This window comes from Geotrypetes seraphini, chromosome 4, assembly GCF_902459505.1.
Source record: "Geotrypetes seraphini chromosome 4, aGeoSer1.1, whole genome shotgun sequence".
Lineage (NCBI taxonomy): Eukaryota > Metazoa > Chordata > Amphibia > Gymnophiona > Dermophiidae > Geotrypetes > Geotrypetes seraphini.
Window position 1 is genome coordinate 278,251,687 of NC_047087.1, and position 24,929 is coordinate 278,276,615.

General features: G+C 41.6%; 1 protein-coding gene across 1 annotated transcript in view; it reads left to right on the plus strand.

Moving 5' to 3' along the window:
- The window catches only part of MMP21 (matrix metallopeptidase 21), a 40,987-nt gene extending 16,388 nt beyond the window's left edge, over positions 1-24,599 (plus strand). Inside the window, exons 5-8 of the mRNA XM_033943275.1 lie at positions 6,322-6,463; positions 9,197-9,454; positions 18,486-18,658; positions 24,297-24,599. Of these exons, the coding sequence (XP_033799166.1) occupies positions 6,322-6,463; positions 9,197-9,454; positions 18,486-18,658; positions 24,297-24,599 (876 nt within the window). The remainder of the gene's footprint in view (positions 1-6,321; positions 6,464-9,196; positions 9,455-18,485; positions 18,659-24,296) is intronic.
- The last annotated feature ends 330 nt before the right edge of the window (positions 24,600-24,929 follow it).

Genomic DNA, 24,929 nt, shown 5'->3' on the forward strand with positions numbered 1-24,929 from the left:
CTATATACCGGTAACACATTTATTACTTAATTCTGACCCAAACTCCAAAACAAACTCTGATGTTCAAATAATCACTCTAAGACAGCTTCTCTACTTATTTTCGCACAAAAATGGCAGCTCAGCTTACCCAGATGCTGGCCAACATTGGAGACAGACCTATTTATTTCAGATAAATGGGTCTAATGATGCTTAAAGTTAAATTAATTTTTCACTAGCTGCGAATGGAGGGCTTTTTGCCAGTGACGGGAATGAATGAGCACAAAAGCTTACGAGTGTCCAAGAGAAGTTCTGAAGCTTTTTCCTTCTTTTATATCCACACTCATCATTTGTGTGACTGATATCGAAAAATAGCAATGCATTAATTGACTCACAGATGACATCGTATTGTGCAGATTGGCTATTATAGTTCTGTATGTACATTTATAGGTCGGAAACAAAACTATTCTCAGTGGAATATAAATGGCTGTGAGAATAGATGTGAGGGATAACAGTGCAAGATTTATGGACTGGAAGCTGGAGCTTCATTGTAGGTTGATGCGAGACAGAAGTAGGTCAGTGAATCGCAAACTGTGTGCCGTGGTGAGAATCTGGGTATGTTGCCAGGGTTTAAAGTCTAACATTAGAGAACTGTTTAAAATTTAGAGCTCGGGATCCAAGATGGCGATCTGAGACAGGACGCGCTGAGCTGCGTGTCCCAGGATTGTGCTTTTTCAACTTTTCTAACGGTAATTACTTACCGCAATGCCGAAGAGACGGGGCCGGAGTGCCGCTTCTGCCTCGCGGCGTCCTGGAGCCCCGGGTCTTGGAAATATTCAAGAACTCTTGTGGCGCATGCAGGAGGTCGCAGCGACGTCGGATGGCGGCCCGCGGAGAACACAGGGAGGCGAAACCATCGTGGATGCTCCTGGGCCCGATACCACACTGAGCCCCGACATTAGGGCACCGCCCCCGCAACCCCAGACGACCAGCTCTCCCAGGGGCGGGGAAACCCCGGATTCACTGGTTTTCTCCTCTCCAGAGGCAAGGGAAGATTCACTGGAGAGTTTGGAGGCTGGGGCCCACTTTTCCAGGGCCCCTATGGAGGTATCTGGGGGAATATCATCTCAACATGAGGGGGAAGGGCTGAAGACATCCCCCGAAGGACTTCAGAACGGTGAGCACTCTACATTTACACAAACCTCAATTGAATTGATTAAACCTGCAGAAGTGACTTTAGACTCTATCTGGGACTTATTGGCTGGTTTTGTTAAAAAAATTACTCCTACACTTCAACAAATTGAAGGGAAAATTAAGGAACATGATAAGGAATTGAAGGATTTAAGAAAAGAAACAAATACTTCTAACTCATCTGTTCTAAAAATGGAAAAAGAAATTGTATCATTGAAACAAATTCAAGAGGCCTTAGTCAAAGACAATATTAACCTAAGGAAGAAGACTGAAATGCTTGAGAACAATTCACGCAGTAATAACTTAAGGTTAATTAACTTTCCAAGACTTGAGTTAGTAACACCTAGAGATATGCTTAAGAGATATCTAGTAGAGAACTTAGAGATACCCGAAGATTCATTACCACCATTTTCACGGGTATATTATTTGCCTGATAAAGAACAAAATCAACAACCAAAAGAAAAATCTTCAGATCAAGAACCCTTAAATATATCACAGATTTTAGAAACATCTGAGAAAGATTTAGCATCACCAGCCACTATGATTATTACTTTAGCTTTGCCAATTGATAAAACATGGTTGTTAAAACTTTTCTTTAAAAATAGACAAAAAAGCTTCCTTGGGTATAAAATACAAATGTTCCCAGATTTGGCACGGGAGACGCAAAGGCGCCGCCGTGAATTTCTTCTGTTGAAACCTGGGGTTTTATCTTTGGGGGCAACTTTTTATTTGAGACATCCGTGTAAATGTATTGTATATCACCGTACTCTTAAATATGTGTTTTTTGAACCATTACAATTGACAAATTTCGTGGCTATGTCTCGTCTGAATGTTAACAATCCTTGAGCCCTATATTTGGGATATTGTGACCCCATCTCAGTGCTATAGTTCTCAGTTTCTTAATATTATAACTTTCTTTTTTGATAATTTCGCCAATTTTCTTTAATTCTTGGATCTTAATTGTGGACTTGAGCATAAATAGTATATTTGTTTAATTTAGGAATTATATTACTATTGTATTTGATTTCTATTCTATTCTTGCTTTCTGTACAAGTGTTATACTTGAAATTTAAGTTGAAAACAATAAATAAATAATTAAAAAAAAAAAAAATAATTTAGAAACAGTATCCATGATGTTTTTCATTGCAACTCTCAGAACAATAGTTAATTGGCTCTCAGTGGCACCACCTGGGACTCAAAACATTTTCATAGTCCGAGGCTTTATGTATCAGTTCCTCATCGAACCATTATTACAAGACTTATTTATTTTCTCTTTTTATATTAGACTTTAAAAAGTACTTAGCTTTGTGTTCGGGAAGTAGGGATATTAAGCCGACATGTTTCACCTACAATGGTTAGTTCAAGGCGATAATCCCTTCCTGCTTACAACTACTAATTTTGACAACAACCGTCATGCAAAGGTTTGAAGGACACATGACGTATACCGAGTGTCACTTCCGGCATCGGCGCCTCTGTTCCTCTCCACCCCCACACGAACTTCATCTTGTTTTCCCTGAGCTCGGGACCGCGTTTGGAGGGCCTTCAAGCATGGGTGGACGTCAATGTGATGACGTGAACATGACATCATCGTGTTGACGTCCACGCATGCTCAGAGGCCCCGAGCGCAGGGAAAATGAGAGGAGGTTTGTGTGGGGCGGGGATGGGAGTGGGGTGGGGTTGTGGGTGTGCCACAGAAAAACATTTGTTCCATTAGTGTGTCGGAGCAAAAAAAGAAAAAAAGATTGCGGGACACTGGAGTAGGTTTCCATAGGCAGTCCCAGGTCCATTTTAAGAGAAGCCAGCTTTATTTTTGTTGTTTTGCTAAGAAGCGTGGAGTAACCTGAATAATATGGATCCCCTGAATTAGCCAGTGTTAGGCGAAACAGAAAGCCTTTTGCTGACCAAAACAACAGACATCAAAGTTTTCCGAAAAGAAATCAAAACTCTTCTATTCAAAAAACACCTTCCATCATTCTAACCTACACGCACACGCATACCCCTTCATAAACACCACCCCTATAGTATCCCCCAGCCAAACTCTTCAAACCTTCCCCAAAATCATATTCAGAAACCTAAAAATACAACCTCCATCCGGGATCAGTATATTGCTTCCCTTAACGCTATGTAAGCAACCTCCATCTGTAACCAGAATATTCCTTCCCTCAACGCTATGTAATAATCTTCCTAATTTGTATGTATTGCTATTGATATGTAAACTTGATATGTATATGTTATATACCTGATATGTAAACTCCCTGGAAATGTCCAGTTTTCACCCAATTTTGTAATCCGCTTAGAACCACAAGGCACAGGCGGAATAGAAATCTCTAATGTAATGTAATGTAATGTAAGAAGTTTTTCATCTCCAGATGAGTGATACCTTTTCTTAGAGATATATGATACTCTGGTTTTACAAGCCACGCAGCTTAACCGTTTTTGTATGCTTATAGCTGAGCTGACTGCCATAGTTTAGCTAGTTTGGGATTTATTTACCTTCTTAGGACATATTTGGAGGTTGACACTGAAAACATTGAAAATACTGAAAGAGAGATTGAAAAATTGAAAACACAGAATTTATATGTATGAAAGTTATTTATACTTGTACGGAGATTTTTTTATAAACCAGTGATGATGTGGGCGGCTTAGGGCACATGTGTAGTCACGGCTGCCCACAATTGAGGTTTATTTTTCTCCGTTTTGTTCTATTATTTTGTCAACAGTTCCTTTTGTCTTTGTGGTATGAATGAATCCCTGCTGCTACATATTATTTACAATACGTTTTCAACCATATATTTTTTTGATTAGATACGATTGTACCTGCGGATATATTTAGGTTTCCATAGCATCATTCTGCCACCGAGGCTGAAGTTGAATCACTTTATAGCACATGGCGCTAACCTGCTGAGTCAGGGGGGGGGGGCGGGGCTCAGGCAGTTTGGGGGTTAAATTCCCTAAAGCAGAACAGTTCAGGGAGGCCCCAAGTCAAGAGATTTCTAGGAAGAGATCTCCGAGACAGATGATCAGAAACATACTGTTTGAGTAGTGCCAGCTGTAGCCAATCTAGCTTGTGAGTCGGTTCAGCCCCCAGTGCACAAAAGGGTTCTCAGTATAGGCTTACCAAATTTTCCATCTGGAAAATACAGACCCCTAGTGCCTGAGGGGAGTGCCAGGGAAGTGAGGCAGCCAGAGCTAATACAATTCTCCCTCCGTATTCACGGTGGATAGGTTCCAGCTATAGCCGCAAATATGGAAAAACCACGAATAACTATTGTATATGTTATTTGTGGGGTTTTTTTTTTTTGTAAAAGATGGCGGTTTTATTATTAAAACCGCGAATAACATATACAATAGTTATTTGCGGTTTTGTAAAAGGACTACTACTAAATACTATTCCTATTCTCAATATTGGTGGAATAACGATACAGTACTTCGATTTTGTAGGAGAAAGTATGGAAGCAGAGTGAATATTGGTAAAAGTTAAACCTTTTTTACATTACAGCAAAAGGAAAGGAACTTTAATCATGACGTGCACGCTGTGAACCAGCGATTTTCAGAGTGAAAGTTTTGAAACTTCGATTTTGTAAGGAAAAGCATGTAAGCAGAGTGAATGTTGGTAAACACTAAACTTTTTTTTACAGTACAGCAAAAGTAAAGGAACTTTAATCATGATGTAATTTTGGGGGGCGGAGTCACCCAATGAAAAATCACAAATATGTGAAACCGCGAGTGCCGAAACTGCGAATACGGAGGGAGAAGTGTAAGTGTTTCTCTGGTGTGAGGAACTGTAAATAGTCAAGTCAGCCTCCGGGCGTTCATGATACATGGGCAGAAGACTGCCACGGTAGGAGACAACCTTGCAGTGTATTCCTATAGAGCAGGGGTAGGGAACTCCTGTCCTCGAGAGTCGTATTCCAGTAGGGTTTTCAGAATTTCCCCATTGAATATGCATTGAAAGCAGTGCATGCAAATAGATCTCATGCATAGTCATTGGGGAAATCCGGAAAACCTGACTGGAATACGGCTCTCGAGGACTGGAGTTCCCTACCTCTGCTATAGTTTGGGGTTTGCCCAGAAGGGAGCTCAGATTGCATTAGTTGCCGTAGAGTTTGGGCTGACTAGGAGCCAGTACCATGAAGAGTACAGACTGGAACTATATTGAAAGTAGGTAAAATCCAGACCCATAGACACGCCCAGTTCTGCCCATATCAAGCCCTGCCCCTTCAACCTGCTCTCGTCGGTCGGGCATCCACGCATGCGCTATGCCCTCCCAACACCATCCCAAAGAAGAAGCTTTTCATAACCTGGATAAAATGCTGGGTTTTGGAAAAGCCATCCGGGTAAATCCGACGTCTGGTAACCCTAATTGAGAGATACTCTACTTCAGGGGTGTCCAACCTGTGGCCCAAGGGCCGCATGCAGCCCCGTGAAGTATTTTGTGTGGCCCCGGTTGAGGGCAATGCAGTGTTTTCCTCTGCTGCCCCCGGGTGTTTACCGTCTTGCCGGCTCCCTCCTCTGTCTTGCTGCAGCGTTTGTGCGGCCCCAGAAACATTTTTTATGGCCAATGCGGCCCAGGGAAGCCAAAAGGTTGGACACCTCTACTCTACTTAAAAGGACTAAACCTGTGAAGTAATTGATGCACATAAAGTATTTTAGAAATGTACCTGCAACCTCTGTGTGTTTCTGCCTAGGGTTACTATATTTTCTTCTGCAATACCCTGGAAACATTACCCAGCCCTGTCCCGCCTCCAGCCCTACCCCATTCTGCCCCAGCCCTACCCAGTTCAGCCTCCAACCGCGTTCTGCTCTGCCCCCAGCCACACCCCCACACAGCCTCCTCTCTTCCCCGATAAGCTCCAGCCGCGTCTGGACAGCCTGGAGCATGCGTGGATGTGTGTGACGTCATCTGCGCATGCTCAGAGTCCCTCCAGATGCGGCCGGAGCTCATTGGGGCTTTCCAAAGCCCAAACTGCTGGGTTTTGGAAAGCCCATCCGGGAACCCAGACAGCCCTCTAAAAAGAGGACATCCGTCTAGTAACCCTATGTCTGCCACATTTCTATGAGCCGTAAGCCCTAAGCCACGCTACCACAGTTGCCCTGGAGATATAAAAGATGATGAGATAGTCTCACTTGCAGGGCTTTGTTTTATTTTCACAGGTGGCCGTTCATGAAATTGGTCATGTTCTAGGACTGGCTCACAGCCACAGGAGGGGATCAATCATGCAACCAAATTACATTCCTCAGGAATCAGCGTTTGAGTTGGATTGGTCTGATAGAAAAGCAATACAGAAATTGTATGGTAAGGGACACACTGAACTGATCAATATTCAAAATGATTTAATCTAACTAATGAGCATAGTTTGCCGGTCTTATGTTTTCAGGTGGACTTCCTGGGACACCAGGCCGCTCAGTAGCATAAATTAATATCTAGATTTTTGAATAAGAAACCAAAGACTGGTCTGTGTGACATTTGGAGTAGAGAATGAAACGGTGACAAAATTCATCACCGTCCCCGTCCCCGCGGATAACCGCAGTAAACTATCTACATGTCATTCTTTAAGGAGAGAGGAAAGAATCAGAGTATGAATGGCCACTACCACTGACCCTGAAGCTTTGCTTTGAAGAATGCTGGTGTAGAAGGATTGAAGTTGAGATAGACACTACAGAATGACAGTCTCTGGTTCCAAAGCAGATATTGTGATGTCATAATGCCTCATTCCACCAGTGCCTAAGAGCCAATCACATCAGTGATGTCACAATGGCTTCATTATCTTTGGCTCACATAAGAATCAGAGTATGAATGGCCACAACCACTGACCCGCAAGCTTTGCTTTGAAGAATGCTGGTGTAGAAGGATTGAGGTTGAAATAGACACTAGAAAATGACATGGGATTATTTCCCGCGGTTATCCGCGGGGATGGGAACGGCGATGAATTTTGTCACCGTGTCATTCTCTAATTTGGAGCATTGAGATAAAGCATCAAATTACTGCGTCTCAATGGCCACAAATTTGGACTTGGAGGATGAGATGTACGGCGTCGGCATCTATGAGACAAACTTGGGGTTTTTTTTTGTTACATTGAGCATTTTGGACCCCAGTTCGTTTACAGAAATTAGATAGCTCTAAGTCTAGATGCTGGCACTGTCATCTCAAAGATGGGACATTAGATAATTTACTAGTATTCTATTGTCCATTGATACTTAGTTTTTGGAAATCCATCTGGGGCCAAGTGAATAATCTACTGGCATTATCATATGACTCTGTGTTATTTGGTACTTCCATGAGAGCCAAGAGTCAAATCTCTTCTAATAATAATAAACTTTTGCTCATCATGACAGGGGTTGCCATACAACAAATTATAAAAAACTGGAAAAATTGGGATCAGCTGAATTATAATTTTTGGTGGACTTCGTTATGCCAAATCTTTAAAATGGAATGGGTAATAGCCATACAGCAGGGGCATTTTAAGAAATTTAGGGATGTTTGGGAGCCATTAACAAAATATTGTACAGAATTAATATTATTTTCTCCCTTTGTTCATACACGTCCAGGGTGGGGAGGGGGGAGGGAATATTTTATGATTTATTATGCTTAAGTACAATTGTTGGATATAAGGGGGGGGGAAGGATATTTGATGTGAGTTAAACTTTGATGGTATTTTAAGTGATGTTAAAGAATAAAATGATTGTATCTTATGTTACACTTGTTGAAAGTTTTAAAAATGAATAAAGACTTAAAAAAAAACCAAAAACCCAAAATGATTTAATTGGCCAGAAAGGGCCACTGACTGGTTAAATTGCTTGCTTGGGGCTATCTGCTAATTTGCACCAGCACTTAAGGGACTTTCGCCACTGGAAAGTAGCAGTTAGCATCTAAGCAGCTATTTTGGCAGTGTTCTGGGGACAGAGGGCTAGATGCACTAAAGCCTCCGAGATCATCACTAAACCAGTTTGACTGGTTTAGCGACCGATCATATTTGCCAACCTGATGCTCTAAACAGACTCACTGCGTGGTTTTCCATGCGGTCCTATATTCTCTGATTCTGGCATGCAAATGTAATGTAATGTAATTTATTTCTTATATACCGCTAAACGAGGTCATTAATATTAAAACCAGGCATCCAATTGATGCCCTAAACTTGTATGTCAGAATCGGGTTAGTAGGACTGATCTGGAAACAGCAGACAGCGGTCTACCTGTTTGGGGGGTTTTTCTCAATTTTTTTCTATGGGTACAGCTGTGTGTATGTGTGTAACACACACACAATATCTGGCCCATAAAAATAATGCCGTGCCGCCTCCGCCTGCCCGCCCCCCTCCCCCCCGGAATTGCAAAACTCCCCTGTGCCAGCCAAAATCAGTAGGAGTGATGCCCACTCCCTCCTTAACCAGCTAGGGTAACTATAGAAATGGGAACACATAAAACTTTATGCAGAAATGCATAGCCACTTAAGTTCTAAACATGGACTTAATCAGGTATGTGTTATCTGATTCTGAATAAACGGGATATTCTGTGCTGAAGCCTGAACTTGGCCTAGCACTGAATATCCAGGAATAAAACTGGCGGCAGTCAGCAAGACATTAGGAATATAGGAGGACAGAGACGTAGGCAGATTCTGTGAAATTTAAAGGAGTAAAAAAACAAACCTTTATTTACAATTATAGCTTGCCCTAGCATCTGGTTTTCAGAACAAAATTTTCAAATATTTTTTCTTTTGCTTGATACAGAATTTTTACAGAAGAGGCTATTTTTTGTGGTGGGCAATATTAGGCCATCTCTACATCAGACAGTCTTACTGCAGTATAGAAGACTTATGTTCAAGTTTCCAGCTTGATTATAATCATTTAGTTTTTGTGAAGCAATATCCCTTATCTCTGAGAGGGATGGAAGACAGATGATGCTCTAGCCTTCAATGCTAACAAGGGCTTCCAGTGTTGCCCAAGCATGCTTTCAATGGTGGGGGAGGGGACATGGGATAACAAAATAAAACACTGCAAATTATAAAAAAATTCTTACACTGTATTCATTTTAGGGTCATGTGAGGGACCTTTTGACACCATATTTGACTGGGTCCGAAAAGAGAGAAACCAATACGGAGAACTGGTCGTACGATATAACACGTATTTTTTCCACAAAAGCTGGTATTGGCTCTATGAAAATCGTCACAACAGAACCCGCTATGGTGATCCAATTGCAGTGCTGATAGGATGGCAAGGGATACCAGCAAGTGACTTAGATGCCTTTGTACATGTCTGGACGTGGAATCAAGATGCAAGTTACTTTTTTAAAGGTAAAGTTATGGTTGGATTCAATAATAATAATAATAATTATTATTATAACAGTTTATATACCGCAGGACTATGAAGTTCTATGCGGTTTACAATGATTAAAAATGTTACAAATTGAGTAGAACTAACAAAGTTAAAAACTAGTGACTAAAAGCTCTAGAGATCAGTTATTGTGGGAAAGATTGTACAAATCAGCTACCTAAGTACTTCAGGAACAGATATGTTTTTAGGTGTCTCCTAAATTCCCCATAAGTATTAGTAAGCATAAGTAATTGTTCCAGATCTTTACCCCATAATGCTGCCTGATATGAGAAAAGATGTTGATGATGTCTTTTAAATTTACATCCTCTGGTGAAGAAACAAAATTCAAGTGTGAGCTCTTATGTCTATTGGTTGAGAAAGAGAAAAGATCAGTTATGTATTTAGGGGCTAAATCGAATAGTACCTTAAAGCAAAATCATCCAAACTTAAACTTCACTCAAGCCTCCATCGGCAACCAATGCAGGAGTCGGTAGGAAGGAGTTATTTGGTCGAACTTCTTCAACCCAAAAATCAGCCTGACCGCCACATTTTGCACCAGTTGTAATCGCTGCATATCCTTCTGGGAAATCGCCAGATAGGCGATATTACAGTAATCAAGTTGGCTCAAAATTCTAAATGATGAAGCATCAAAATATGCTCTAATGGACCAAAGCTTCCAGAGAGTAAAAAAACCCTTTCTAACCAAAGAGTCCAGCTGGTCTTTCATGGTTAGGCCCTGGTCCAGTATTACACCCAAAACCCTCATAGTAGATTGAATAGGGTAACTAAGTTTATTGATGCACAGTGATGTTTTAGTATCAAGCGGGTGTGACAAAGATTTAAAGAACATCATCATCAGGCACCTTACCAGCAGCACACAGAGGGTGATGTGGTGTGGCGCAATGGTTAAAGCTGCAGCCTCAGCATCCTGAGATTGTGGGTTCAAACCCACACTGCTCCTTGTGACCTTGGGCAAGTCACTTAATCCCCACATTGCCCACCGGGACAGATAGGGGAAAATGCTTGAGTACCTGAATAAATTCATATAAACTGTTCTGAGCTCCCCTGGGAGAACAGTATAGAATACTGAATAAATAAAAAAATAAATATACAGTATTCAAGACAAGATTGACTGAGGTGGCAATAATTACATTACACTAGTGATTTCTATTCCGCCGTTACCTTGCAGTTCAAGGCGGATTACATAAAGATATATCTGGCCATTGGTTCAGAGAGGAGAGGTGGTTCTTGTGGTGTTAGATTGTTTTGAGAATAGCGATGGTGTTAGGTTGAGTTCAAGGAATTGTTGGATAGTAGGGTTTTTTTGAATAGGATTGTTTTTATTTCTGAATGTTCTGTAGGCTGGGGTCGTTATCAGCAAAGTGGAGAGTTGGTGGTCTAGTCTCGCTGCTTGGTGGCCATTCATTTACTTGCTCTGAAGTGCTGTGAATGCAATTAGCAGCTAGATTCAGATTTACTAGCCAATGGCAATACAGCAGAAAGCAAATTAGAGAATTGAAATTTATACTTCCTCTTTAAATTATCATCAAGATACTTAGAGTATATAGCAGATGCAGGAAGCACTCAACAGCCGTCCATTTTTTTAAAGCATTGTCTGTTGTCAGCTAAATTATTCCTGGATATTCAATGTCAGGTCATGTCCAAGCACATGTGTTGGCCATCGTCACTTATGTAGATCTTGACTAAATATTGGTTTAATCCTATCCATTTAAATCCTTTTGAATATCATACCCAACGAAGTTTACAATCCAGTCAAGATGGCGAAGGCAAGGCACAGAATGAAAAATGATTGAGCTTAAGAGTCGATCCATGGAGGATTTTCATCACCTCTTGGAAAGCATTATTTGAAAATCCTGTTTCTAGTCAACATGAATACTGTAGCTTTGAAAAACCAGCAGTAGCCAATATTTATTGTATTTTTAATATCTAAAGGCAGAAATTGTAGTCAGCTGCAGCTCGGTATGTTTATAGATTCTTTGGAGGATTTTTCATTTCATGCTTGGTTTGTGTTGGCTATTTTTCCTGGTATTGACTTTGCTCAAACATTTATTACAGCATCAGTGTCCTGGAGGGGAGGAGTAGCCTAGTAGTTAGCACAGCAGACTGTGAACCAGAAAAACTAAGGTTTTGAATCGCACTAGCAAGCCTTGTTTTTTGTGGTGGTTTCACAGTTCAACTTGAGCTTCCTATTGACTTCTGCATTCATGTCATATCACTAATAACCTATACTTGCTCTCTCTCTGAAGTTCCATGCTACTTTTTTCCTCTTTCTTCCCTCTTATGACCTCCATTCATCAGACAAGCTGTTCTTATCTGTGGTCTTCTTGTCCACTACTAATTTCTATTTTGTATTTATTAATAGGCTATCGCTTTGATTACTCCTCAAACACATCAAAAAATATAAATAAAGCAGTATAATCATTGGTCTTTTCATATCATCTATTATTTAGGTCAGATATGCTTTTCCATTTATTGATTACTTTAAATCATCAGAAACTTATGAACAGCTTAGGAAACATAGAAACATGATCGCAGATAAAGGCCAAATGGCCATCTAGTCTGCCCATTCACAGTAACCATTATCTCTTTCTCTCTCAGAGAGATCCTACGTGCCTATCCCAGGCCCTTTTGAATTCAGTCACAGTCTCTCTCTCCGCCACCTCTTCTGGGAGACTGTTCCATGCATCTTTTCTGTAAAAAAGTATTTCCTTAGATTACTGCGGAGCCTATCACCTCTTAACTTCATCCTATGCCCTCTCATTGCAGAGTTTCCTTTCAAATTATGTAGGTATTTAAACGTCACTATCATATCTCCCCCTCCTGCCTTTCCTCCAAAGTAGAGAATGACACGGTGAAAAAATTGGTCCCCGTCACCGCCCCGTCCCCGTCTCACCATCCTCTTCACCGCCCCGTCACCGCCACTGCCACCCCATTCACCGCCCCGTCACCGCCACTGCAATCCCATTCACTTTTCTTTATTTACGTATAAAGGAAACATTCTTTAAAACTTTAAAACTTTAAAACTTAGTTAAATATTAGTTAATAACTATACAAAAACAAAACACGCAGAGAAAAAATTAATTAATAAAAATTCTCAAAACTGACACATTTTGATCACTAAATTTAAAATAGTTATTTTTCATACAGTTTTTCAATCACTAATCTTCCACCACCCCTGGGGCTAGCAATGCAAAAACAAACACGACATGTACTTTAAATGCTGCCGTGATTAGCATAGTGACCGCGGCTACGGCTGCAAGTCTCCCCTCCCCCCAGCGATCACGGCAGGAGGGCACCCAACCCCTCCTGTAGACCCCCCCAACGGCCCTCCCGACAATCGCAGCAGAAGGGTACCCAACCCCTCCTGCCGGTCCTCCCAATGGCCTCCCCTAAGATCGCCGGCAGGAGGGTACCCAACCCCTCCTGCTGGACCCCCCCCCAACGAACCCTCCCACCCAGGAACCCCCTTAGTCTTACTTTCCAAGTTGGACCGGACGGCTCCTCACACGTATGGCCAGCAGGCTTGCCTCCGTCCAAATGAGGCGGGCCCGCCCCTACCCTGCCCAACCCACAGGATCCTAGGGCCTGATTGGTCTAGGCACCTAAAGCCACTCCCGCTATAGGAGGGGCCTTAGGTGCTTGGGCCAATCAGGCCCTAGGATCCTGTGGGTTAGGCAGGGGAGGGGAGGGGCGGGCCCGCCTCATTTGGACGGAGGCAGGCCTGCTGGCCAGACGAGCGAGGAGCTGTCCGGTCCAACTTGGAAAGTAAGACTAAGGGGGTTCCGGGGTGGGAGGGTTCGTTGGGGGGGGGGTCCAGCAGGAGGGGTTGGGTACCCTCCTGCCGGCGATCTTAGGGGAGGCAGGGGAGGGGAGGGGAGGGGCGGGCCCGCCTCATTTGGACGGAGGCAGGCCTGCTGGCCAGATGAGCGAGGAGCTGTCCGGTCCAACTTGGAAAGTAAGACTAAGGGGGTTCCGGGGTGGGAGGGTTCGTTGGGGGGGGGGGGTCCAGCAGGAGGGGTTGGGTACCCTCCTGCCGGCGATCTTAGGGGAGGCCATTGGGAGGACCGGCAGGAGGGGTTGGGTACCCTTCTGCTGCGATTGGCAGGAAGGGTTGATCTGACAAATGAGGAGCACGGTGAAACACAGGTAAATGGCGGTTCCTAGAAGGGGGTACATTGGCCCGCGGGGACAAACCTGTTCACCGTTTCCGCGGTCGGTGAATGGCCTTGTCCCCGTCACCGCAGCGCTCCCGAGAGAGGTGGTGGAGAGTAAAACTGTGACTGAGTTCAAAGAAGCGTGGGATGAACACAGAAGATTTAGAATCAGAAAATAATATTAAAGATTGAACTAGGCCAGTTACTGGGCAGACTTGTACGGTCTGTGTCTGTGTATGGCCGTTTGGAGGAGGATGGGCAGGGGAGGGCTTCAATGGCTGGGAGGGTGTAGATGGGCTGGAGTAAGTCTTAACAGAGATTTCGGCAGTTGGAACCCAAGCACAGTACCGGGTAAAGCTTTGGATTCTCGCCCAGAAATAGCTAAGAAGAAAAAAAAAAAAAAAAAAAAAAATTTTTAAATTGAATCAGGTTGGGCAGACTGGATGGACCATTCGGGTCTTTATCTGCCGTCATCTACTATGTTACTATGTTACTATGTTCTTCCCCGTTTTCGGCGGTGACCCGCGGCTTAAATGCGGTGGCCGCGGGTAAACCGTCACCGTGTCATTCTCTACTCCAAAGTATACAGATTGAGATCTTTAAGTCTGTCCCCATACGCCTTATGATGAAGACCACATACCAATGAATCTTAACGCTCAATCATTACTTAGCACTCCTCATTAACCACAATTTTCACAAATTATTTTTATTTACAAATTTTCAAACTATATTAAAATAAAAGCATTTATCTGTGTGTTCTATCTTCTTTGTCAGCTTGGGACTCTCTTCACCCATGTTTTGCCAAATGGCTGTTTCAAGGATGTCCCCTATAACTCGTATGTCATAATAATAGGTCTATAGTCACCCAAGTAGTACATATTGTTTATCTTAAATAATTCCTTCTTTTTTAAATTTTTTTATTAAACAGTTTACCTACAATTGCTGTTTAGCCTGAGTCTCTCTACATTTATTGTAATTCAAAATGGCTGACTTTTTTTTTTTTTTTTTTAAAGAAACTTTATACTCAGCCTAGCAGATAGCCTATAGACAGCAGTAGAGAGGTTAATATCCAATAAAATGAACATAAGTCTAGAATTAATACAGGAGTTTTGCAGGCTCCGCTCATCCAACATTAGCAAGAGAAAAAGCATTCAATAGATGACATTAGATGGAGAGTTATAGATCAAGCAACAGTAGGGTGAGAGGGTGGTAATCATGAGCAGATATTAAACTATAAAGAGCAACATTGGAAATTCGCTTTAATATAGTGACTCCCAATGGATTAAACTTAGAAATCGAATGGGCGACTCTTCTATAATAGATCAGTTCTGACAGTTAATCAGCGTTACACTGGATTGGCTGTCTGTGATAGGTTGAGTATAAAGTTTCATTTAAAAAAAACAAACAAACCACCATGGCCATTTTGAATCACAATAAATGTAGAGAGACTCAGGCTGAACGGTAATCGTAGGCAAGATGTTTTAATATAATTTAAAAAAAAGAAAAAGAAAGAATTATTTAAGATAAACAATATGTACTACTTGGGTGACTATATTATGATTATATATATAGTAGGGGACATCCTTGAAACAGCCATTTGGCAAAGCATGTTGAGTAAGGAGAGTCCTTAACCGACATAGAACACACAGATAAGTGCTTTTATTTTAATAGAGTTTGAAATTTTCTAAATAAAAATAATTTGTAAACATTTTGGTCAATGAGTAATGACTGAGAGTTTAGAATTGTTAACAAGACTGTGCATATGTTTCCGATCTTTTTTTTTTTAAATTCTTTATTCAGTTTAAAACTAACAATAAGTGCAACATAATTAATAAAAACATTTTAAAATTTAATAGCACTTAATGTTCTATCAAATTATAGTACATAAATTATATATATCAACCACCCACACGCTATACACCCAACAATTGCCCTCAACCCTAAATAGATCAAAGTATTCCCACCCACTCTGGACGTGTATATTCAAAGGGAAAAAAATACTAATCATTCCTTACAAAATTCTGTTAATGGCTCCCAAACATCCTTAAATTTATTATAATGCCCCTGCTGTATGGCTATCACACGCTCCATTTTAAAAATATGGCATAAAGAGTTCCACTAAAAAGTATAATTAGTTTTTCCAGTTCTTCATAATGTGTTGTATGGCAACCCCTGTCATAACAAATAGAAGTTTATTATTATTAGAAGATATTTGGCTTTTAGCCCTCATTGACATGCCAAATAGCCACTGACATGCCACTGGATTTTCCAATAAATTATTCACTTGACCCCAAATGAATTTCCAAAATTTAAGTATCAAGGGGCAATAGAGCAGTAGATGATCCAGTGTCCCAATATCAAGATGACAGTGCTAGCATCTATTAGACATGGAACTATCTAATTTCTGCAAGGCAAATCATAGGTTGCATACGCAGGAGTTTCGTCAGCCGTAAGCCTGAAGTCATTATGCCATTGTATAGATCCATGGTGAGACCACACCTGAAGTACTGTGTGCAATTTTGGAGGCCGCATTACTGAAAAGATGTGCTGAGACTAGAGTCGGTCCAGAGAATGGCCATCCGGATGATCGCGGGTCTCAAGGATCTCCCGTACGAGGAAAGGCTGGATAAGTTACAGCTCTACTCACTCGAGGAACGCAGAGAGAGGGGAGACATGATCGAGACGTTCAAGTATCTCACGGGTCGCATCGAAGTGGAAGAAGATATCTTCCTTCTCAAGGGTCCCACGGCAACCAGCGGGCACCCGTGGAAAATCAGGGGAGGGAAACTGCACAGTGACACCAGGAAATTCTTTTTCACTGAAAGAGTGGTTGACCGCTGGAATAATCTTCCACTTCAGGTCACTGAGGCCAGCAGCGTGCCTGATTTTAAGGCCAAATGGGATAGACACGTGGGATCTATTCACTGAGTTAGGTGGGGAAGGGTCATTGCAGTGGGCAGACTAGATGGGCCGTGGCCCTTATCTGCCGTCTATTTCTATGTTTCTATGAACAGGGGTCCAAAATGCTCTATGTAACAAGAAAAAACATGTTTGTCTCATAGATGCAGATGCTGTACATCTCATCCTCCAAGTCCAAATTCATGGCCATTGAGACGCAGTAATCTGATGCTTTATCTCAATGCTCCAAATTTTCACGAAGACCAGTCTTTGATTTCTTATTCAAAAATTCAGATATTAATTTGTACCACTGAGCGGAAGTCTGTCTGGAAGCATAGTATTGGCAAGCTATACTGATTTTTAAGATTTTGCCAATCAGGGAACCCATTCTGAATGGCTTGCTTCAACTGCAACCATCTATAACTTTGAGACTTAGCAATACCGAATGTGTGTTGCAGTCAAGCATCTTTCCATCTGATACTACATCATCCAGAGAATGTATGCTTGCTTTCATCCAATGCTTCCAGATGACCTTAAACCCACCAATTTGAATCTTGGAGTTCAACCAAAGGGACTGACAAGTGGATCTATGGATCATAATAGGTGTTAAATTATTAATAAATTTTAAAGTCTGCCAAGTGTCTAACAAAATTCTATTGTCCTTATATAACCCTGGAAGCTTGATACTCAAAACGTGACCTAATCGCAGTGGAGACAGGAGTTGCCATTCCAACCATAGCCAATCTAAAAGATTTCCCATGAGCTCAGGGAGGATCCAATACATACCCTGACGCATTATATTGGCTTGATGATACCTATAAAAGTTTGGAAAATTTACCCCACCTGCTGCAATTGGTTTTTGCAAAGATACTAAAGCAATTCTTGCAGCTTTCCCTAGCCAAATAAATTTAGTCAGAATACAATTTAATTTCTTATGTTTCCGATCTTTCTATTTTGTGACACTTTGCCCCTGGAACTGCCTTGCTAAGTTGGTACTTCTTGCTCTGTCTATGACCTTGTTTAAATCACCCTTAAAACTCTCTGAAAGAACATAAGAATTGCTAAACTAGGACAGACCGAAGGTCCATCAAGCCCACTATCCTGTTTCCAACAGTGTCCATCCCAGATCCCAAGTACCTACCTAGATCCCAAGTAGTTAAACCGTATTTATGCTGCTTATTCTAGGCATAAGCAGCAGATTTCCCCAAGTCATCTCAATAATGGCCTATGGACTTCTCTTTTAGGAAATTATCCAAGCCTTTTTTAAACCCCGCTAAGCTAACTGATTTTACCACATTCTCCAGCAACGAATTCCAGAGTTTAATTACATGTTATGTGAAGAATTATTTTGTCTGGTCTGTTTTAAATCTACTACTTAGTAGCTTCATCGCATGCCCCCTAGTCCTAGTATTTTTGAAAAGCGTAAACAAGCATTTCACATCTACCCTTTCCAAACCACTCAGTATTTTACAGACCTCTGTCATATCACCTCTGAGCTGTCTTCTCCAAGCTGAAGATCTCTAGCTGCTTTAGCCTTTCCTCATAGGGAAGTCGTCCCATCCCTTTTATAATTTTCATCATCCTTCTCTGTACCTTTTTCTAATTCCACTATATCGTTTTTGAGATATGGCGACCAGAATTGCACACAGTATTCAAGGTGCAGCCCCTATTCTCATCTTAACCCTGTGATGCTTCAATGATTATTATAAATTGTTTTGGTTTTTTGTCTGCGTGCCTCAACTTGAATGTAAGCTCGTAGAGAAGGGTATGTTTCTTACATGTTATCTGTATAATGTCCCATAGTATGTGTACTAGGCTACAGAAATCTTAGATTCAGTAATTTAAGTGAATTAGAATAAACTCAGACCATGTCTATCTTTCCACAAATTTATGATGGTAATACTGATTTCTTGTGTGGGGGGGGGGGGGTTTCTATCAGGTACCCAATACTGGAGGTACGATAATGAAAATGACAAAGCCTACACAGAAGATACCCAGGGAGCTCATTATCCCAGACTCATTTCAGAAGGATTTCCTGGAATTCCCAGTCCCATTGACACAGCTGTTTATGATAGAAGAATCCAGTCTATATATTTTTTAAAAGACTCCTTGGTAAGTAAAATTGTTTTAAACATTTAGGGGGTAGTTATAGAACAGGTATCTCCACTTAGGTGCCTCAATAACACAGGACGAGAGGCTTAGTTATATAGACACTGGGGCACTTGTGTCTTTATTGAATACTAGTGAATATTTAGGTGCCTGTATTCACATGCCCATATGGGGGTGCCTAAATGTGGCAAGCATGCATGCAATTTAGTCTTGGTCTTATTTTCCATCCCTTTACTAATAATTCCTAGCATCCCATTTGCTTTTGGGGCTGTCACCGTACACTGGACAGATTTCAGCATACTGTCTACAATGACACCTAGATCTTTTTTTTGGGTGCTAACTCCTAAGGTGGAACCTAACATCTGAAATTGGGATTATTCTTCCAAATTTGCAACACTTTGCATTTGTCTACGTTAAATTTCATATACCATTTAGATGCCTAGTCTTCCAATGTCCTAAGGTCCTCCTGAAATCTTTCAGAAGTCAGCACATGTGTTAAGAACTTTGAATAGATTTTGCCTCCTCTATGAATTTAATCACCTCACTTGATGTTCCAATTTCCAGATCATTTATAACATATGTTAAATAGCAACAGTCCCAGTACAGATCCTTGTGGCGCTTCACTATTCATTCTCCTCCATTGAGAAAAATGGCCATTTAACCCTATATTCTGTTTTCTGTCCAATAACTACTGTAATTCCTAATCCACAATAGAACATTGCTTTCTATCCCATGACTATTGAATTTTCTCAGGAAACCAAGGATATTACAATACCTCTGTATCGCTCCATGGTGCAACCCCATCCCACACTCCCACCTTTTAAAGCAGCCATTCTCAACAAAGTTCTTGGGACATATCAAGTTAGTATGCTTTTCAGAATAGCCACAATGAATATACATGTTATAAATTTGTATACACCGATGGCACTGCATGCCATACTGGGACTAACCAAAGGTCCATATCAAGCCCAGTATCCTGTTTCCAACAGTGGCCAGCCCAGGTCCCAAGTACCTAGCTAGATCCCAAGTAGTAAAACAGATTTTATGCTGCTTATCCTAGGAATTGTCCAAGCCAGGCTAGAAGACTTGAACATCCGAGGCCAAAAGAATTGCCAGAATGGATTCTCTCTCCCACATGACTGGGCTAGAGACTCCATTCTGTGAATTCAAACAACAGACATGAGGAAAAGCCATGTAATAAACAATTAGAATTTATTAACAGTGCTCCTATTGTCTGGGAAGAGCAAGCCATCAAAATTTCAGTGCTCTTCAAATGGAGAAAGCAAGGAAAAACAGATTTATACCCTATGTGACATCATTTGTAATAATTATCATGCTTTAGAATACAATGGCACACACACACAGTTGATCACATGACTTCCTTTTCAAAAATGCCTTACATCAATTTTACATTTAAATCCTTAAATTTAATGTTAAGTCCATTCTGTTAAGTTTTTAAACCCGCTGTAGAAAAAACACAAAAAGGCAACCTAGTCACATCAAGGTTTGTGTGGGGGACGCTCAAGACGCCAAAATTGGCTCGCAACTAACAAACCAAAATGGGGTGAATATAATATAGGGTGCTCTCAGTGTGAACCCTCAGTGATAGGAGCACAGCTCCGACACTTCACTTCTGGGTCAAGGCGGTAAGCCTCCACCCACACACCATCATTGAGCACCCTGAGTGTGCTGAAATTAAAGGGACCACTAAATCAAACAAATCAAACAATCAAAGTGAGTAAATTAAACTCAACACAAACAACCTGAGCGACCCCCAAACAAACCCTGCCAGCCAGACCCCCCGACTAACAACCAAATCAAAAATCACCATGCAAAAATCAAATGAACATAATACTTATCTGAAACTATCTCACAAACTGATAAACACAAAAAACCGCGCCAGGAGGAGAGGTTCGAACGCGCTGGTTTCGGGAGGAGCCCTTCTTCAGGAACCTGACCCCCGACGGAACACGAACAAAGAGGTCGGCTGGAGGGCGGGGTGCCCGGGCGGAAGAGCACGCCGCTTAAAACGGATCTGTAGGTGACATCATGCACAAACCAACCAAACATACAACACTAACAACCAATCACACTCAGGGGCGAGAACACGCCCATGAATACACAACCATGCTAAACGAAAGACATAAAACGTGATCCATGCTAAAAACAACCCGATGACCCCAGCCAAAAACCCCCACTGAAACACAGAACCCAAATGGAAATACGATGAACACAGTTAAATAATGGTGTTCCATTCCACACCTTCATTAAGACCATTGGGATGGACAGATTGTAATTGGAAAATCCAATATTGTTCCCTAAGATTCAAATGGGACTGTCTATCCCCCCTGAAATCCCAAGGAACTTGCTCAAGCACGAACCAAGACAGATCGGTGAACCGATGGCCAAATTCAGCACAGTGCGGCACAAGGGGGGCAGAGTGAGATCCAGTGCGAATCCGGCTCCTGTGTTCTTGCAATCTGACCCTGATTCTTCTGCTAGTCCGCCCCACATAGCACAACCCACAGGGGCAGATGATGATATAAACTACCCATTCAGAATCACAAGACGTCTGAGATCTGAGGTGGTAAGTGCGTTGAGTCCGGGGATGTTGCCAGGTAGAAATAGACAAGGATAGAGGGCACATATCACAATGACCACATGGTTTATGACTGCCCCCAATATGAGCCCGACTCCTCGTGGCCAATAAGTCCTTCAAGTTTTTAGGACGGGCATAAGCTATACAGGGAGCCTCCTTGAAAACAGGATGGTGATCCAGGACGTGCCAGTGCTTCCTCACAATGTTCGCTACCTGGTGGGCTTGATTGGAAAACGATATGACACACACCTGCTGATCTAAAGGAGGCCTGGTGGTAGGAGCCCGTAATAGCTCAGGGTTAGCATAGCGTGCTCTACGATACGCTCTTCTGATGGTCCATTCAGGATAGCCGCGGGCCTTAAAACGCTGGAATAGTAGTTTAGCTTGAGCCTTGTACTCCCGCAAAGAAGAGTAAATACGACGAATCCTGAGGAATTGCCCCACAGGCAACGATTGGCGCAACCTGACAGGATGACAGCTGGTGTAATGTAAATATGAAGTCCGGTCCGTGGACTTCCGGAAAACCGTCGTGACCAATTGCCCATCCGTTTTGCTAACCCTGGTATCCAGATAGGTGACACTAGTTGCGTTGACAGTGGCAGTGAACTTTAAATGCCTATCAAGAGTGTTAAGCCAGGTCAAAAATTCATAAAAACTGGCCCTAGTGTCAGTCCATATGAGGAACACATCGTCAATAAAACGAAGCCATGTGGCAACGTGCGACATCCACCCAGACGGATATAACAACTGTTCCTCAAAATTTGTCTATTTCTACCTGGCAACATCCCCGGACTCAACGCACTTACCACCTCAGATCTCAGACGTCTTGTGATTCTGAATGGGTAGCTTATGTCATCATCTGCCCCTGTGGGTTGTGCTATGTGGGGCGGACTAGCAGAAGAATCAGGGTCAGATTGCAAGAACACAGGAGCCGGATTCGCACTGGATCTCACTCTGCCCCCCTTGTGCCGCACTGTGCTGAATTTGGCCATCGGTTCACCGATCTGTCTTGGTTCATGCTTGAGCAAGTTCCTTGGGATTTCAGGGGGGATAGACAGTCCCATTTGAATCTTAGGGAACAATATTGGATTTTCCAATTACAATCTGTCCATCCCAATGGTCTTAATGAAGGTGTGGAATGGAACACCATTATTTAACTGTGTTCATCGTATTTCCATTTGGGTTCTGTGTTTCAGTGGGGGTTTTTGGCTGGGGTCATCGGGTTGTTTTTAGCATGGATCACGTTTTATGTCTTTCGTTTAGCATGGTTGTGTATTCATGGGCGTGTTCTCACCCCTGAGTGTGATTGGTTGTTAGTGTTGTATGTTTGGTTGGTTTGTGCATGACATCACCTACAGATCCGTTTTAAGCGGCGTGCTCTTCCACCCGGACACCCTGCCCTCCAGCCGACCTCTTTGTTCGTGTTCCGTCGGGGGTCAGGTTCCTGAAGAAGGGCTCCTCCCGAAACCAGCGCGGTTGAACCTCTCCTCCTGGCGCGGTTTTTTGTGTTTATCAGTTTGTGAGATAGTTTCAGATAAGTATTGTGTTCATTTGATTTTTGCATGGTGATTTTTGATTTGGTTGTGAGTCGGGGGGTCTGGCTGGCAGGGTTTGTTTGGGGGTCGCTCAGGTTGTTTGTGTTGAGTTTAATTTACTCACTTTGATTGTTTGATTTAGTGGTCCCTTTAATTTCAGCATACTCAGGGTGCTCAATGATGGTGTGTGGGTGGAGGCTTACCGCCTTGACCCAGAAGTGAAGTGTCGGAGCTGTGCTCCTATCACTGAGGGTTCACACTGAGAGCACCCTATATTATATTCACCCCATTTTGGTTTGTTAGTTGCGAGCCAATTTTGGCGTCTTGAGCGTCCCCCACACAAACCTTGATGTGACTAGGTTGCCTTTTTGTGTTTTTTCTACAGTAGGAATTTTGGCAAATTTGGAGTGTATTGTTGTTGTTGTGAAGTTTTTAAACCCAGCAGATGGCAGTGTTTCACTTTTTCTTTCTAAATCAATTTTGATCTGACCTTTTCAAATATCAATCATATCAGTAAAAAGCCCTACTTCCTGCAGACACATTTTAACTTCTATATGACCTTCCAATTAGCATTGTATAAGGAACAGATTCTCTCTGTAAAACACCTAAGTTTCCTGTTCCTCTGAGAACCTATAACTCCATGGATGTATATGAAGAATGATACATAAATTTATGTCTTAAGAGTCACAAAATCAACCTTCTGAACTTCCGTAGCATACAGCATAATTACAAGGTCTCAAGGCTTTCTCACTAAACCTCATCTGAGTTTCCAAATTTTAATATATAGGTGCTACGTTCTAATTTATTCACTTAATTTTGATTCATTCACAATCTCAGTTTTCATATCGGTGACAACTCTCACACCTGTAAACAGGAAATCTTCAAAAGAATAAGCAGTGGATTTCCCCAAGCCATCTCCATAATGGCCTATGGACTTCTCTATTAGGAAATTATCCAAACCCTTTTTTAAAAAAAAAAAAATCCTGTTAAACTGATTTCATCATATTATTCAACAACGAATTCCAGAGTTTAATTACAGGTTGTGTGAAGAAATATTTTCTCCAGTCTGTTTTAAATTTACTACTTAGTAGTTTCATCACATGTCCCCTAGTCCTAGTATTTTTGGAAAGACTAAACAAGTGATTCACATCTACCCTTTTCATTCCACCCAGTATTTTATAGAGCTCTATATCATCACCCCTGACCTGTCTCTTCTCCAAGCTGAAGAGCCCTAGCTGCTTTAGCCTTTCCTCATAGGGAAGTTGTCCCATCCCTTTTATTATTTTTGTCACCCTTTTCTGTACTTTTTCTGATTCTGTTACATACATATTTATTGTGGATATCTTGAAAACCTGAATGACTAGGTGTTTCTCCAAGAACTAAGTTGAGAACCACTGCTCTAAACAGTTAAACAAGGTCATATTATTTTAATATTCTATTTTCACATTGGATTAACAGTAAAACAAAGATTAATCACAAATGCTTTTTTTTAAATTTTGCTTTGCAGGTCTTTGCTTTTGACATCAACAAGAATCAAATAGTTGACCATTTCCCCAAAAGACTTACTGATGTTTTTCCAGCTTTAGTAATAAATGACCATCCCATAGGAAATATAGATGCTGCATACTATTCCTACACCTATAATGCCATTTTCCTGCTTAAAGGAAAGGAATATTGGAGAGTGGTCAATGATAGAGAAAGGTGGCAAAATCCCTCACTGCCTTATAATGGACTTTTTGCCAGAAGAAATATATCTGAGCAGTGGTTTGATATCTGTAATGTTCATGCGTCCATGCTAAAAATGACTTAAGAATAGTTACATCTAAGTTGCATTGGGTAAGAAGAACATCTTAAATTTCAGGAACAAAACAAATTGCAAGGCATCATTATAAAATATATTTCAAGTTGTGCTTAAAATACATATTATAGTACTCAGTATGTCAGACTGTGATTTTATTGGGGGCTTTCTTTACAACCCCCCCCCCCCAACATAAACCCTCCCTCCATTTTCTCACTTCAATAACCCTTAACAAAGTAATAACAAGCCCCCTCATCCAACCAAGCCACCTGGGTTAGTAAAACTTTCCCTTTTTTAGATATATTCTGAATGTCTACTATTAAGTCTCTATCTACTTCTTCT